We start from the raw sequence: 17,294 nt of genomic DNA, 5'->3' as shown, positions 1-17,294 counted from the left end.
TTTGGAGGATCACGTTGTGTTGATGTGGCAACAGTCACAGAATTTCTGTTCTGAGAGGATAATGTTCTGCTTAAGGTACCTAGAATATCACGCAATTGGTGGTGTTTACATTTTTTTATAATACCTATACATTTGAAAGCAAGTTGGATGGCCATAGCTATAAACATGAAAAAGAAAGTATTGTGATTGCAATAGTATTACAATGAGTGTTAAAATAATGGACTCCATAAAGCAGTATGAGAAGGAACTGGAGGACATTCTTCACTCACTACAGAAATGTCTCTACCGTATTTGGCATTACATGGAGAGGTCGTGGACATTGTTCTGAAATATGAATGTTCTAATCATTGTGGGAATTTCAAAGCTCAGGTAGATGATAATACATGGGACTTGGTGCTTTTCAAGGACCCAAAGTCACTTCACAATTATAGAAATGAAAAGAAATAGAACAAAGTAGGAGTCAAAACAAAACATCAGACTATACAAAACATGAATAAAGACAGAGGTGGGCTCAAAGAAGGCAAATAGTGATGTATGGGGAGGGTAGGGTTGGGATTTGGATACGAACCCGGTTTAGGGTAAGGGGCGGGATTGGGGTTAGGATACAAACCCGGTTTAGGGTAAAGGGTAGGTTAAGGGTTTGGTCTAGGTGCTGCTCCGTATGGTGAAGAGGGGAGTAGATGGAAGTAGTTGTGGTCCCTATGTGTGTGTGTTCACTTAAGCAGTCGTATTTGGAGATAACATCAATGAATTCATTCACAACAACATGAGATTTTGTAGGAATTATCAGAAAAAAAGATTATTGCATAAAATGTTATGTAAGTATGTGTATATATCAGGTTCATTGAATATAATGGTGACTCCAGGCACTGAGACTTTTGAACAGCTAGAAAATAGCTGGCTATCCTCACCCACGGTCTATCTGCACTGACTATCTGCACTATATGCCACTCACGGGTCTCTACCCACACACTCACACATGCATGTACTGACACTCCTGCACACACACTGACACCAACACACATAGACATGCACACTCATCACCATGCATGCGCACACCCACCCACCACTAAAGCCTTTATTTATCTTTGATCGATTAGAAATATTTTGAGGAAGTGTTATAGCTATGTTATTGCTACGTCAGCTCAAGAGGGACAAACCGTAATATTGCTATTTTTCTTCTCGTTTTACAAACAAATGTCTTTTTAAGGGAATATGTGAGGCACAGACGTTCGATTTGCCTAAACGAGTTCTGGTAGAAGCAAACCGAACGTAGTATGAGGGTGCCTTTATGCTGCTGCTATGTTGATATGTTATTATTTATCCTGCTACCAGTCACTTTCTCCTTACCCCTGCCTACATGTACATATCTACCTTAACCACTCCAGTGTCCCTGGTACTGACCCTGTATATAGCTTACTTTCTCGTGTTTATCTTATTTCTCGTGTGTTTTAAAGAAAATCGACTTCATACTATTTGATATTGAATACTGCATTTTTGGGAAACAGCTAACAAGTCAGCACTTCACTTTACGTGTGCACGTGACAAAACTTGAAACTAATTTCAAACTTGTAACGGTTGATGATCAATTGTATTAGTTCATGTCAATGTGATATTTCTTATGAATAAAGTATACTTTTTTGGGACCAAATTGACTTGCATCTCTCTTGAATTTTTGAATAAACATATTGTATGTAGTATTCCTTCTAAAGTGTACCCCCAGAAGGAAGATTAAGATATGTGTCTTTTACAATATAAGGTCTGACAGTATACTGTATGCGTCCTATGTCATAGTGCTATATTTTAACTGTATAGTGTCCAGGCACCCCATTTTAAGCTGTTTGACCACAGTAAAAGTCCAGCAACACTTCTTATGATTTAGCTTTTTGGAAGTAAACGAGACTGGAAGTAAACGTTTTACATAAGAAACGTAATGTTATTAACGGATTGATTTTGTATCATACACATAGCGTTTTACTGCAGACTTTGATTTTGAAGGTAAAATCGAAACACCGGAAGTCAATGATGTTGTTGGTACGCTAAAGTTGCTGCCGTGACGCTAATAAGGAAAACGCATGTATGAGTCAAAATGGCTCACTGTTTGAAGTGGACACTATGCCACCCTGAGTATCGGAGTGGTATTTCACTTTGGAACATACCTGAATGTTGCCAATCTAGACAACAACAAAAAATACATTGACATTTTGGAAGAAAAACGTCTGACATTTTTATTAATACATTTAATCCTCAAAAATTTCAATTGAACTGGTTTAGCGTGATTTTAGCTTTTGAATTGCACAGAAATAGTACACCTCATATATAGCTCAAGGTGTTATATTTCACACCCAAGGCTTCAATATAATATAAAGTTGATTTCACACTGGTCCTAACAAAATTACATAATCAACTGTTACATTATTCTAAACTATTTATCGTCTTTCATTTAAAAGTTATTTGTTTGTTTCTGGCTGTAGTCATTTACAGACATACCACACCAACCCTTTTGTAAACTTTTATCCCTCGTAATTTCTCTAATAATTCAGTATATACAACAGGCTCCCTCTATCCCCCTCGATATTCAACAATGTTACTAATCCCGAAAGTGCAACGGTATAGAACATTTAGGGAAATGTAAAAAAAAAAAAAAAAAACGCGCACTCAACTGTTTAGAAATGTTGCTATTTTCTAGGCATATGCATATTAGCCTATGATTTGGTTATAACCCCATTTTCCGGTTATTGACAAGCAATAACAATAACCTAATAATAAAACTATACTTGATCATCAAATCAGCTGATTTATTATTTGTTTTATGCAGTAAACTGCTGCTTTGAGGACTTTCCCCTGATATAGCCTATACCACAATGATGTGCTAGTAGGTACGAGGAAAATCGGAAATGTCATACTTGCTACCTGGTAGAACGCAATTAGCAAGTCTGACATTTCCGACATTCCTAGTAACGACTAGAAAATCAACACATCACTAGTCCTGGTGAATGGATTCGTAATTCTGTCAAGCTAATTCGTTTAAACTCTTCACGTATAAATAATAGTTCAACAACGTGCGACTCCTCCCCTTCACACGCCTCCGCTTTCGTTCTCCCGTTAAATTCCACATGCCTGCCTGACATAAACCACCCAAGGGAAGGGGAGGAGTGGCACTAGACAAGGACATTAATACTGTAACATAGTAACACAAGGGGGTAAAGTTGTGGAAGTTAGGGAAGGAATTCGTTTTCAGAAAGGCCATTAATTAAGTGGCTTTGTTACAGCGTGAGGAAAGGCCCGAGACGCGCTTCCTGTTGGCTGTCTATCTTTAAGGAATATGAAACAGGAAAACTAGTAGACATAAGAGAAGGTAAAAAAAAAAAAAAAAAAAAAAAAAAAAAACGTTAACGTTATCCGGTGCCTGTCTGTTGCTTCTTTACTGAATATGTCAGGGACACGGACAAGAAGAGGGACTGTTTCGGAACAGTCTCGAACTGCGAGGGCAGCTGCTGTTGCTGAGCAGTTGCACCATGAATGCACCCTCTTATTGGAACTGTATGTAAGTATTTATTCGAGTGCAGCCTAGAGTGGGTGAATTCTGGACAAGCTAGTGCATTTTTCTTCGCAATTGTTAACCTGTTATTAGGCCTACTGGTTACTTGACAAAACATGTCATTTGGCCAGTATTCAAGCCTATGCAAGGGATATGGAAGACTGGGATATGGAAATGTGTTGATGCATGGACATTTATTGATTGATTGTGTGTGTGTGCGGCATCCGATCCAGGAGTGGGGGTCCAGGAGTATAGCTAGATAGGGAGGGGGAGTGAATATGTGAATAGTCACGCACGCCCCATATAAAAACAATGACAGAGGTAGGCGATTTCCTGGCGCACGGGTCGATGTCCGGACATGCACGTTTTTCCATGTGCATCGCTTTTTCACTCTATGAATGACACTATGTGAATGATGGGGTGCGAATGATCACAGTATTCTTCATTTCCCGCCAAATAGCCAGATAAATCCACCTCCAATGCGCACACACCTCAACCTGCGGACTCGGGCTCTTTGCTGGGAGGAAGGGAAGCCGTTACGAATGTAACCGTTACCTATCACCCAACTAACTATAAGACAATGCTTTTGAATCACCACCCCAATAGCCTATTAGGCAATAAGGTCTCTACTAAGGTTATAGTAAAAAAAAAAAAAAAAGACGTGTGAAACTATATATATATATTTGTTTGTTTTTTACCAAAGTAAAATATTGAACAACCCCGTTTGAAAAACTACAACTTTACTGAAATGATTATCTTTGACACCAAGACTAACTAAAATAAAATAAAAACTAATTAATTATGTTCAGTTAAAAAATGTAAAAATGGGGGCAAAAATCGAATGGGGGGGTTCAATCTTTTTTTACAGTGGTTTCAAGCTTTTGAATCTGATGGTTCACATTGAGATTGACTTTATAATTGAAAGGTAGACTCAGCAAGATGACATTGCCACAAACAGCACCATATTGGGCGTGTTTGAGTTGTAAGGCTAAAGCACCCGACAGTAGATGCAAGTCGAGGAGTAAGGCAGGGGAGGTGCATCTGCGACAAATGAAAATAGGACACTAACGTGTTTTTCCAACAGCAAGGCTCAAATCAACATGACAGTGTTGCCATTGATTATAAAATGTTTTCTTTATAATTTTGAAATAAACATATATCTAACCCCCATATCACACAAACTGAAATCATAATATAATATTGTGTGTGTACACATTGTACAATAAAGTAGAGAGTGAGAGAGCCTCAAATATCACATTTATTTTATATATCCACTGTACACAGAAATCATGGCAAATTGGTTCTTGTTTTTTGGTCACATGGGTCAAACAAGAACACCCTAATGATTGGTTGACAACAGAGCCTTCACAATGCAGGAGGTGGCTACATGATGAAGTTGGTGAAGAGCAACTGCAGTCAAAACCTCATGCCTTTTGATCACATGATTTTTGTAAAGTTCATGCAGTCGACAGGTAGGCGCAAGTCAGACAATTTTTAAAACCCCAGAATGCAGCACAATTTGAAAGGCGATTGTCACCAACTTGACAAAAATGATCAGCTCGAACGTGCCCACTGAGATGAGCATGATGCAAGACTTTGCTCATACACAGTCACACATCATATTTTGCACTACAACGTGGTAGCTACGGGACCAAAACAAGCAGAGAAGTTTAGCCTCGCGCTTCAGCGCTCCTGATTGTCGCAAAAAAATGTTCCCACTACTACTGTTCACTTCGTGCATCTACGTCATCTCGCCGAGTCTACCTTTAAACCTAACCTAACCTATGACCTGAAGGCATTTCCATTTTAACGGACCCATGAACACCAACATGTAAAGTTCATAGGAGCATGTCAAATGGAAAACAGATGGAAAAGGGGTCTTAGACAGAAAAGGGGTCTTAACATCTTAAAAAGATAGAGATACACCAAAACACAACAATGCAGAAGTAAAGACCCCTGCCAACTAATATCAACACTTTTCTATTTAGTTTTGGATAAATTATTTTGGTAAGTTTAAGAAACATTGTCGTGTGCCTTGTAATTCCATTACCAAAACCACATATCTTGAAGATATTTTATAATTTCTCTCCCTCATGAGGAGGGAGGATAGTGAAAGTTCACAGAAGTAACATGTAAAGGTCGACCTACCAATTCATTATAGTTTTCTTATTCATATCAAGTTTGTTCATTAATTATTAGTTGATTAAAACGTATAGTTCTGTTACCAAATTGTAGTAATGGAATGACTGCAATTGAAATGGCGACAATGGAATATCAGAGTAGTCACAAGCCACAGTTGGGTCACCTGCTACTGTCCTCCCTTCCACTGGTATACTGCTATGTTTAGCTCATAACTGTTTTGTTTTTTTCCTTTTTCTGTCATCTGGTGGTCTAATCAAGACTAGACAACCCCTCCCTCTCACGCTTCCTCTCTGCTGCTCTCTGTCTCTCTCTCTCAATCCAATTCAATGCATGGGGCTTTATTGGCATGGGAAACATATGTTAACATTGCCAAAGCAAGAGAAGTAGATAATAAACAAAAGTGAATTAAACAATAAAAATGAACAGAAGACATTACACTCACAGAAGTTCCAAAAGAATAAAGACATTTCAAATGTTATATTATGTATAAATACAGTGTTGTAACGATGTGCAAATGGTTAAAGTACAAAAGGGAAAATAAATACACACGAATATGGGTTGTATTTAAAATGGTGTTTGTTCTTCACTGGTTGCTCTTTTCTTGTGGCAACAGGTCACAAATCTTGCTGCTGTGATGGCACACTGTGGTATCTCTCTCTCTCCCATTAATGTCACTCTCCTGAGACCAACCATGACACCTACCCCTACCCTCTTTCCATTTACAGTAACAAGTATCCTCATCCACTGAGCACCCAACAACACCGGACTTCCATGGCTGGACCAAATCTGAACCAATCATAGACGTCTATGTTTCACAAGTTTGGACATCACAGTACAGCACAGTAGAGTTCAGTACAGTAGAGTACACTAGAGTAGAATACAGTGTAATGTTCAGTATTGTACTGAACATATGTACTGTACTGACCTATAATGTGCTGTACTGTGATTTTCAAATTTGTGAAACATAAACATCTATGATTGGTTCAGATTTTTTTTGGGGGGGGGGCTCATTACAATAATAGCCAGTGTGTAAAATAATAACCAAATATGCAAGATAAGAATATTTCATATTTCTACCTGTGTAGCTATTCAGGAAACATCACCATGAAGGGAATGGTATTCATATGCATAATTATGCCTTTCTGTACACCACAGATCAGGGACCCATGATGTAATTCTGTTACCGGAGGTAAATCTATTTCACGTACTGTAGTTCAATATCCACAATATATGTTTTTTCAAACTCAAAAGTGTCATGTCGTAGCTGACACCCCATTATTTCTGCAGAAATATTTTCAACTTAATATTAAACGATCGTTTTTGGAAAATGTGCTTAAACATCCGAGGGAAACTTTATTGTAATTCTGGTAACAAACTTTGCATCTGCACAGTTCTTCCAGTAAATGTGATTTTGTGAACTTTTCTGTGTAAATTGTTCAAACTAGTCAATGGTTTTGGTTTGGCATACATTTTTTAAGAGAAAAATCAGAGTCGTTACCATGGAATTGGCCCTTATGCATTACTTCCCCACAGTGCAAGAAGTGGCATCCCAAAAAACACAAAACTATACAACACATACATGTCTCCGAGCCTCCCACACATAGGCTTCTTTCTGACCCTAACACTGAAACTGAAAGTAAATAACATAAAAAAGAAATAGAAATGTTTTTATATTTTACTCAACATATACAGTGGGGTAAAAAAGTATTTAGTCAGCCACCAATTGTGCAAGTTCTCCCACTTAAAAGGATGAGAGAGGCTTGTAATTTTCATCATAGGTACACTTCAACTATGACAGACAAAAGGAGAAAAAAAATCCAGAAAATCACATTGTAGGATTTTTGATGAATTTATTTGCAAATTATGGTGGAAAATAAGTATTTGGTCACCTACAAACAAGCAAGATTTCTGGCTCTCACAGACCTGTAACTTCTTCTTTAAGAGGCTCCTCTATCCTCCACTCGTTACCTGTATTAATGGCACCTGTTTGAACTTGTTATCAGTATAAAAGACACCTGTCCACAACCTCAAACTGTTACACTCCACTATGGCCAAGACCAAAGAGCTGTCAAAGGACACCATAAACAAAATTGTAGACCTGCACCAGGCTGGGAGGACTGAATCTGCAATAGGTAAACAGCTTGGTTTGAAGAAATCAACTGTGGGAGCAATTATTAGGAAATGGAAGACATACAAGACCACTGATAATCTCCCTCGATCTGCGGCTCCACGTAAGATCTCACCCCGTGGGGTCAAAATTATCACAAGAACGGTGAACAAAAATCCCAGAACCACATGGGGGGACCTAGTGAATGACCTGCAGAGAGCTGGGACCAAAGTAACAAAGCCTACCATCAGTAACACACTACGCCGTCAGGGACTCAAATCCTGCAGTGCCAGACGTGTCCCCCTGCTTAAGCCAGTACATGTTCAGGCCCGTCTGAAGTTTGCTAGAGAGCATTTGGATGATCCAGAAGAAGATTGGGAGAATGTCATATGGTCAGATGAAACCAAAATATAACTTTTAGGTAAAAACTCAACTCGTCGTGTATGGAGGACAAAGAATGCTGAGTTGCATCCAAAGAACACCATACTTACTGTGAAGCATGGGGGAGGAAACATCATGCTTTGGGGCTGTTTTTCTGCAAAGGGACCAGGGCGACTGATCCATGTAAAGGAAAGAATGAATGGGGCCATGTATCGTGAGATTTTGAGTTAAAACCTCCTTCCATCAGCAAGGGTATTGAAGATGAAACGTGGCTGGGTCTTTCAGCATGACAATGATTCCAAACACACCGCCCGGGCAACGAAGGAGTGGCTTCGTAAGAAGCATTTCAAGGTCCTGGAGTGGCCTAGCCAGTCTCCAGATCTTAACCCCATAGAAAATATTTGGAGGGACTTGAAAGTCTGTGTTGCCCAGTAACAGCCCCATAACATCACTGCTCTAGAAGAGATCTGCATGGAGGAATGGGCCAAAATACCAGCAACAGTGTGTGAAAACCTTGTGAAGACTTACAGAAAACGTTTGACCTCGGTCATTGCCAACAAAGGGTATATAACAAAGTATTGAGATAAACTTTTGTTTTTGACCAAATACTTATTTTCCACCATAATTTGCAAATAAATTCATCAAAAATCCTACAATGTGATTTTCTGGATTTTTTTATTTCATTTTGTCTGTCATAGTTGAGGTGTACCTATGATAAATTACAGGCCTCTCTCATCTTTTTAAGTGGGAGAACTTGCACAATTGGTGGCTGACTAAATACCTTTTTGCCCCACTGTATACATTTGCGGTTAATGTGCATTTATTCACGAAACAGCCCATAAATATAATAATGGTTTACAACTTATCGATCACCACACAGTCATTACTCATAATAATGTATTGTAATAGATCATGACAGTGAAGAGCTTGCTGTCTCTGGTTTGCCGTACCTTTGCCTCTCCCTCTAGACAGGCCTATACAATATAAGCCTATCCCTCAAAGTTCATAGCTCACTCCACTGCTTCCTCTCTAGCTGCCTATTACAAACCTATATACACATTTACATTTACTTGACCATTGCTGTGGCATAAGCAGAGCTGCCTGATCAATGTTACATGGTAATCATTCTAATGGACAGGCACAGAATAATTTTCACGGTGGTCAGAATGTTAGCACCTTGGTATAATGTCGAGACCGGGGGCCAGGTACTCGATGGAGTCACAGCTCTCTCACTATACTCTGATATAGATGCAATAGAATATAATACCTTCCAACCTCACTCTCTCTCGCTCTCTCGCTCTCTCTCTCTCTCTCTCTCTCTCTCTCTCTCTCTCTCTCTCTCTCTCTCTCTCTCTCTCTCTCTCTCTCTCTCTCACACACACTCACACACACACACACACACACACACACACACACACACACACACACACAGACTCGACACCTATGATGTCACACATCCTGCCTGTAAGTCCCCCTGGAGTGAAGTTGGGGAATGTTGGTTCTGGTAGTTGAACCAGCTATCCAGTTGAACCACTAACCTCTGTTCCAATGGGGCCAGGGCGGATGTTATCCAAACCACAATAGGGTTCAAACATTTGCCAGTTGTTGCTCATCAGGGAAAATTGCTAGATTACCATTGGAAAATACACAAACAGGCTCTTTACTGCCACAGTCTTTTAGGTCAGCTCTTTTGTACTTCGTCAACCATTGCACAAGCAGTTTGGTTTAAATGCTAACTCGGAATGAGTGACTTATGCATATATACATTTCTCATGGCCACAGCTTCCATTTACTACGGTGTCCATATTCTGACAACCTTAGCCTCCGGAGCAGTTAAATGAAGTGTCCATGGTGGTATTGCAAAATACAAAAAAAGTGGTGTCTTTGAAACACTTTCCCAAATTTGTTGAGGCTATGACTAGTACTTTATATTTGATTAACAAAATATGGTTGTGGCACTTAAGCAGTATACCTTGGGTCGTGTATGTCTCGTCTCTTTTAGAGAACTGGATTAGCAGTGCTGCCTTTGAGTTGCATTAGCACATTGAGTTTTGGTTGTGCACTAATCGTTGGGTTATACCTGACTTTGTTCATGTGTGGTTGATTGCCTTGCCCCGTAACAGTTTGGTTGTTTTTCTCCACTCACTGTCATGGAAATGTACTTTTAAACACTGCTAATGTGTTTTTTCTTTACACACCTATCACCCTCTTCTTCCTCTCCACCTCCACACTCTCTCCATCCCTCCTCCTCACTGCTCACTTCAGAGAAAAAAGGAGACGTTCGCCGAGGAACTCACCAGCGGCGGGGACCGCCTGGTGACCGTGCCACCACTCTCCTCCCAGCTCTCGCCGAATGACATGTTGTGGCGCCTCTACTCCGCCCTGCAACAGTGCCGGAACCTCCTGGAGCATGCAATTGGCCGGGAAGAGAGGGTGGGAAACGACAGGAACAGGACCGAATACGAGAGCCAGAAGAAAACAGTGAGGGACCGGCTGGGGCACCTGCTCGAGAGCACACGGCTCCTCCTGGCGGACGGAGCTGGAACTGCAGCCTTCACTCCTGATCCGAACAATACTGAGGTACAAAATTACTGGTGCATGGTAAAGTTGCCCCTAGACACTGATCTGGGGTCAGTTTTGAATTTGCCCCACTAATGGTTAATATACAGTACCTACTGGAAACCCTCAGTAGACCCAGCAGGCCTCATTTCAATACTTGTAAAATAACTGTAAAATCCTACTTGGAAGTCATCCTTGATCTGACATAGCTGGTGTGGTGAACATAATGTAGTGTAAACCCTGATGAAGGCTATGGGACAAAACATGTTGGTTTTAACAATAACAAGGCATTTTATCAACTGACACTCTTCCAAGAGTTGCTGAATTTCCTCTTCACTTCCTCAATTCATGTACCTTGGTTGGAGAGTGAGGTAGCGGCAATATTAATTTCCCTTTTTAGTGTAAACCAGGGACACTTTATAGACGACAGATAAGACTGGTGGAAACATTTTGCTTTCAGATATCCCTAATATTTCAGACCAGTGATGGGTTCAAGGAGGAGAGGAAGAAATGAGGCTTTTGTTAACAACTTATGATAAGCTTATAAACCTGTTTATGTAAGGACTGTCCTTTCTAGTATAAACAAACCAATTATATTACAGAGTTTATTAATCATAGATTGTTATTCATTATTTATATACGGTTAGGACAAATCAATTGTTTACATGTACTGTATAAATGCAGTGGGGTCCGAAATGATTGACACCCTTAATAAAGATGAGCAATAATGGCTGTATAAAATACGTAATTCGAACACTGAGCTATATTGTATGCTCCACAAAATTGGGAAATTACTAATACAATTCCTTGGAAAAATACATTTTGTTTAACAGGTTTTTAAAAATTCTCTCAAAAAGGGGTCAAAATTATTTACACCCCTTTTTCAATAGCTTTCAATACCTCACCTTATGACGATAACAGCACTTAACCTTTTTCAAAAAAAATAAAAATGAGCTGGAGAACACACTGGGAGGGATCTTAGACCATACCTCCATACAGAATCCTTCCAGATCTTTGATTTCCTTCATCTGCTCTTACGGATTGACCCATTCAATTCAAACCACAAATCTTCACCACGGGTTTTCAATGGGTTTCAAATCCCGAGACTGAGATGGCCATTGCAAAATGTGGATTTTACGGCTAATTAACCAATTCCTTGTGGATTTTCAAATCAAATCACATTTTATTTGCCACATATGCCGAATACAACAGGAGTAGGTAGACCTTACCGTAAAATGCTTATTTACATGCCCTTAACCAATGATGCAGTTTCAAGAAAAATAAGAGTTAAGAAATGATTTACTAAATAAAAAAATAAAAAGAGTAACAATAAAATAACAATAACGAGGCTATATAAAGGGAGTACCGGTACCGAATCAATGTGATTTTGATGTGTGCTTGGGGTTATTGTGTTCCTGGAAAATCCACTTGCAGCACTGGTGTGCATGGCCAAAGACCTAATTCTCATGTAATCTGACCAAAGCACCTGTGCTCTAATCCAAGTGGCAATTTGTTGGAGGGCAGGCAATATGCCACCGGTGATGCGTTGGGCAGACTGCACCACCCTCTGGAGAGCCCTGTGGTTGCGGGCGGTGCAGTTGCCGTACCAGATGGTGGCGCCTTCTTCCCCACGCTGGACCATTTCAGATTGTCAGTGATGTATATGTGTGGATGTGGATAGGGGCGTGCACCCTCTGCTGTTTCCTGAAGTCCATGATCAGCTCCTTCATTTTGTTGACGTTGAGGGAGAGGTTGTATTCCTGGCACCGCTCCACCAGGGCCCTCACCTTCTCCCTGTCGGCTCTCATGTCATTGTTGGTAATCAGGCCTAATGCTGTTGTGTTTACTGAAAACCTAATGATTGAGTTGGAGGCTTGGGCGGCCATGCAGTCATGGGTGAACAGGGTGTACAGGAGGGGGCTGAGCATGCACCCTTGTGGGGCCCCAGTGTTGAGGATCAGCAAAGTGGAGGTGTTGTTTCCTACCTTCACCATCTGGGGGCAGCCAGTCAGGAAGTCCATACCCAGTTGTTCAGGGCGGGGTTCAGACCCAAGCACTGAGCTTAATGATGAGCTTGGAGGGTACTATGGTGTTGATGGCTGAGCTATAGTCAATGAACAGAATTCTTACGTAATGATTCCTCTTTTCCAGATGGGATAGGGCATTGTGATGGTAATCTGTAGATCTGTAGATCTATTGGGGTGATAAGCAAATTGAAGTGGGCCTAGGGTGTCAGGTAAGGTAGAGGTGATATGATCACTAGCCTCTCAAAGCACTTCATAAGGATAGAAGTGAGTGCTACGGGGTGATAGTAATTTAGTTCAGTTACCTTTGCTTTCTTGGGTACAGGAACAATAGTGGACATCTTGAAGCAAGTGGGGACATCAGACTGGGATAGGGAGAGATTGAATATGTCCGTAACACTCCAGCCAGCTGGTCTGTGCATGCTCTGAGGACGCAGCTAGTGATGCTGTCTGGGCCAGCAGCCTTGCGAGAGTTAACAGACTTAAATGTCTTACTCTTGTTGGCCACGGAGAATGAGAGCCCACAGTCCTTGGGAGCGGGCTGTGTCAGTGGCACTGTATTATTCTCAAAGCGGGTGAAGGTGTTTAGCTTGTCCGGGAGCAAGACATTTGGTGTCTGTGACGTGCTGATTTTCCCTATGTAATCCGTGATTGTCTGTAGACCCTGCCACATATGTCTCATGTCTGGGAAGTTGAATTGCAACTCCACTTTGTCTCTCTACTGACGTTTTGCCTGTTTGATTGCCTTACGAAGGGAATAACTACACTGTTTGTATTCAACCATATTCCCAGTCACCTTGCCATGCTTGGTTCGAGCTTTCAGTTTTGTGTAAATGCTGCCATTTTTCCACGGTTTCTGGTTTGGGTAGGTTTTAATAGTCACAGTGGGAACAATATCCCCTATACACTTCCTGATAAACTCAGTCACCGCGTCCATGTATATGTCAATGTTATTCTCAGTGGCTACCCTGAACATATTCCAGTCCGCGTGATCAAAACAATCTTGAAGTACTTCCTGTTTGAGTTTCTGCCTATAGGAATGGAGGAGCAAAATGGAGTCGTGATCTGATTTGCCGAAGGGAGTGTGGGGAGGGCCTTGTAGGCATTCCGAAAGGGGGATTAACAGTGGTTTTACCAGAGTGAGTACTACTGTCAATGTGTTGATAGAACTTCGGTAGTGTTTTCCTCAAATTTGATTTGTTAAAATCCCCAAGTACTAGAAATGGGGCCTCAGGATATGTGGTTTCCAGTTTGAATAAAGTCCAGTGTAGTTCCTTGAGGGCCGTTGGGGTATCGGCTTGAGGGGGAATATACACATCTGTGACTATAACCAAAGAGAATTCTCATGGGAGGTTTACAGTCGGCATTTGATTGTGAGGTATTCTAGGTCGGGTGAACAAAAGGACTTGAGTTTCTGAATGTTATCACACTCACACCGTGAGAAGTTAATCATTAAACATACACCACCGCCCTTCTTCTTCCCGGAGAGTTCTTTATTCCTGTCTGTGCAATGTACTGAGAACCCAGCTGGCTGTATGGACGGAGACAGTATATCCCGAGAGAGCCATGATTCCGTAAAACAGAGCATGTTACAGTTCCTGATGTCTCTCTGGAAGGAGATCCTCGCCCTGAGCCTGTCTACTTTATTGTCCAGAGACTGAACATTAGCAAGTAATATACTCACAAGCGGTGGATGGTGTGCACGCCTCCTGAGTCGGTTCTAGAAGTCCACTCCAAATGCCTCTTCTCCGCCGGCGGCGTCTTGGAGCAGCCTCTGGGATAAGTTCAATTGCCATGGGGGGTACGAACAAAGGATCCAATTCGGGAAAGTTGTATTCCTGGTCGTAATGCTGGTGAGTTACCGCCGCTCTGATATCCAAAAGTTATTTCTGGCTGTATGTAATAACACAAAAAGCATTCTGGGCTAATAATGTAATGTAAAAAAAATATATATGACAAAGTTGTTTTGGAGCAAGAAGCAGAGCTGCCATGTCTGCCGGCGCCATCTTGCTATATAATTGAAAACCTGTGGTTTGAATAGAAGAGGGCAGTTTATAAGTGCAGACGAAGAATGTCAATGAGGAATGGTCTATGATCCCTATGTTTTTTCCAACTCATAAAACATTTTAGAAGAAGTTTCAGTGCTGTTATGGTCACAAGGTGAGGTATTGAGAACAGAGGTGTCAATAATTTTAACTCCTACCTTTTTGAAAAGAAATATTACTTGATAAACAAAATCTGTCTCTGTGCAAATGTATTACTATGAATAATCTATTTATTTTATACAGTCATGTTCTCTCATCTTTATCAAGGGTGTCAATAATTTCATACACCGCCGTATGTTCTAGTACAGTGTTTCCTAATCTATTCCTGAGGCACACCCCGGGTTTGACCAGGTATTGATTAGTCCACCAGTTGAACCGGGTGTGCTAGAACAAAAATATACAACCCTCTGGATCTCCGGGGAACAGATTGGGAAACACTGTCCTAACACCTCTCACTCTATCCCTCGCTCTCTCTCTCTCTTCCTCTCCCTCACTCTGTCTGCTCTCACTCTCTGTCTCTGACTGTCCCTCCCTGACCCTCTCTCTCTCCCCCTCCCTTTCTCTTCTTCTACACCCCCTCTCGTGAGTAGATAGATGGTCCGGTGAACGGCAGCCCGTTTGCGCTAAAGCTCTGGATCTACCGCATCTTCAACGAGCTGGAGCACTGGACACTCGCCGCCTCCAAGACCCTGAAGGCCCTGCACCCCGACGGAGCCGCCCCCAAGGAGCGCAGGACGAGGGGGAGGGCAAGAGGAAGGAGGACCCGGAGATGAGATAGTAGAGATTGGGAGAGGTAGCCTGTGAGTGAGGAAGGAGAGAGAAGGGAAGACAAAGAAAGAGAGGGATGGGGTGAGGTGAGGAGAGGAGAGAGAGAGAGAGATATAGAAAGAGGTACGGATGTAAAGAAAGAGAGAGAAGAAAACAGATTGAGAGGATGAGGTGGAAGGATGTGACGTGGAAGAAGAAAAAGAGGAGGCATGCAGGAGTCAGAAAGGCTGAGAGAGATGGAATGAAGAGAAAGAAAAGAGTGACAACAGCCAGTGGAAGTATAAAGATTCTGTGAGAAGAGGGAGAAGAGTATATGAAGAGTATAAGTTAATAAATATACACAGTGGGGACATGGACACAGGAATGTGTGACATAATTGTTGATTTTGAAGCAATTTTGGTCATTCAAGACCTACTAGCGCTGTAGCTCCACTTGCTGCTAACAAACACAGAACACTGGGTGTCAGGTAGCCTAGTGGTTAGAGCATTAGGCCAGTAACTGAAAGGCTGTGAGTTTGAATCCCCGAGCTGACAAGGTGGAAGAAAATCTGTTGATCTGCGCTCGAGCAAGGCGCTTAACCCTAAGTGCTCCAGGGTCTCCATCAATAATGGGCGATACCTGGCCGTGTCTCAAGGGGAGTGGGATATACAGAAAACACATTTCCATTTCACACCTCACACGTATACAGGACAAACATATCTTGAATAGGACAAATACAAGCAACTTCTATTTGACCTTTGACGAACATAGAATGAATGAGTTACATAGACTGTTCACCACTTGATTTAATCCCTTTAAAATCTCCAATTCAAGAGCTTGACATTCTATTCAAAAAAATAATCTTTGTAATTCAACAGGGTTTGATGCAGCAAAATGAGAGTTAAGGAATTACTGAAGAATTTCTGCTGTTTTACCTGGTATCAAGATGTGTTCTCTGCCTGGTTTTGCTGCCTAGAGTCAAAGGATTCTACCATGACCTTCCTTTTGCCTACCCCAGACATACTACGGCCAGTGTTTCAGAACATTTAGTCTCCTCCCACTTGACACACACTGGTTGAATCGACGTTGACTTCACGTCATTTCGTTGAACCAACGTGGAATAGACATCCAACTGACATCTGTGCCCAGTGGGCTGTTCTCCCTTCATGTTAACTGAATGGCAATATTCCTTCCAAATCTAATGTGATCATTAATGTCAGCGTGATCTTGATTATAACATTTAGTGTGGTTATTGTAAGAGATTTGGTTTGGCATTGCCTTAAAACTTAAAATCTGAAGAGGGAAAAATGATTTTATACAACACGGGGTCCTTTGGATCTGGATGAAATGTTCTGATAAACTGGTCCCTGGATCCCAAAACAATCCCACAAATGAGATGTAATGTTGGTGACAGCTACAGGATCCACTTTGATAATGGAGTGTAGATTTCCGGTTCAAGACAGCGGTTTATGTGATACCAATTTCTGATCCTTGTGGGCCGGCATCATGCATTAGATGGAAATCTTAATACCACAAATTGTTTCACATTTAAGATGCATCCCAATGACTTCCCATCTATTTAGAGACCACAAACAATGTGACATAGGTCATTTTGGGGTTATGACAAGGTATGAGAAAGGGTAGGCTATTTCATTAAGTGTACTTTCCCTTTAAAACAGATCTTGGGTCAGTTCTGCATTTTTCCCACTAATGGTTAAGGCTAGGATTGGGGAGGGTAAACTGATCCT

General features: G+C 41.3%; 1 protein-coding gene across 1 annotated transcript in view; it reads left to right on the top strand.

Annotated features, from left to right (window-relative positions):
• Positions 1-3,117: 3,117 nt before the first annotated feature.
• LOC135506754 (uncharacterized) overlaps positions 3,118-17,294 on the top strand; it is a 15,162-nt gene continuing 985 nt past the window's right edge. Inside the window, exons 1-3 of the mRNA XM_064926112.1 lie at positions 3,118-3,547; positions 10,437-10,751; positions 15,390-17,294. The exon at positions 15,390-17,294 is cut by the window's right edge and continues 985 nt beyond it. Coding sequence (XP_064782184.1) covers positions 3,434-3,547; positions 10,437-10,751; positions 15,390-15,572 — 612 coding nt within the window. The 5' untranslated portion in view covers positions 3,118-3,433 and the 3' untranslated portion in view covers positions 15,573-17,294. The remainder of the gene's footprint in view (positions 3,548-10,436; positions 10,752-15,389) is intronic.

Source organism: Oncorhynchus masou, chromosome 20 (assembly GCF_036934945.1).
Source record: "Oncorhynchus masou masou isolate Uvic2021 chromosome 20, UVic_Omas_1.1, whole genome shotgun sequence".
NCBI lineage: Eukaryota > Metazoa > Chordata > Actinopteri > Salmoniformes > Salmonidae > Oncorhynchus > Oncorhynchus masou.
Note: the sequence above shows the minus strand (reverse complement) of the source record. Positions and strands in the feature narration are given on the sequence as shown.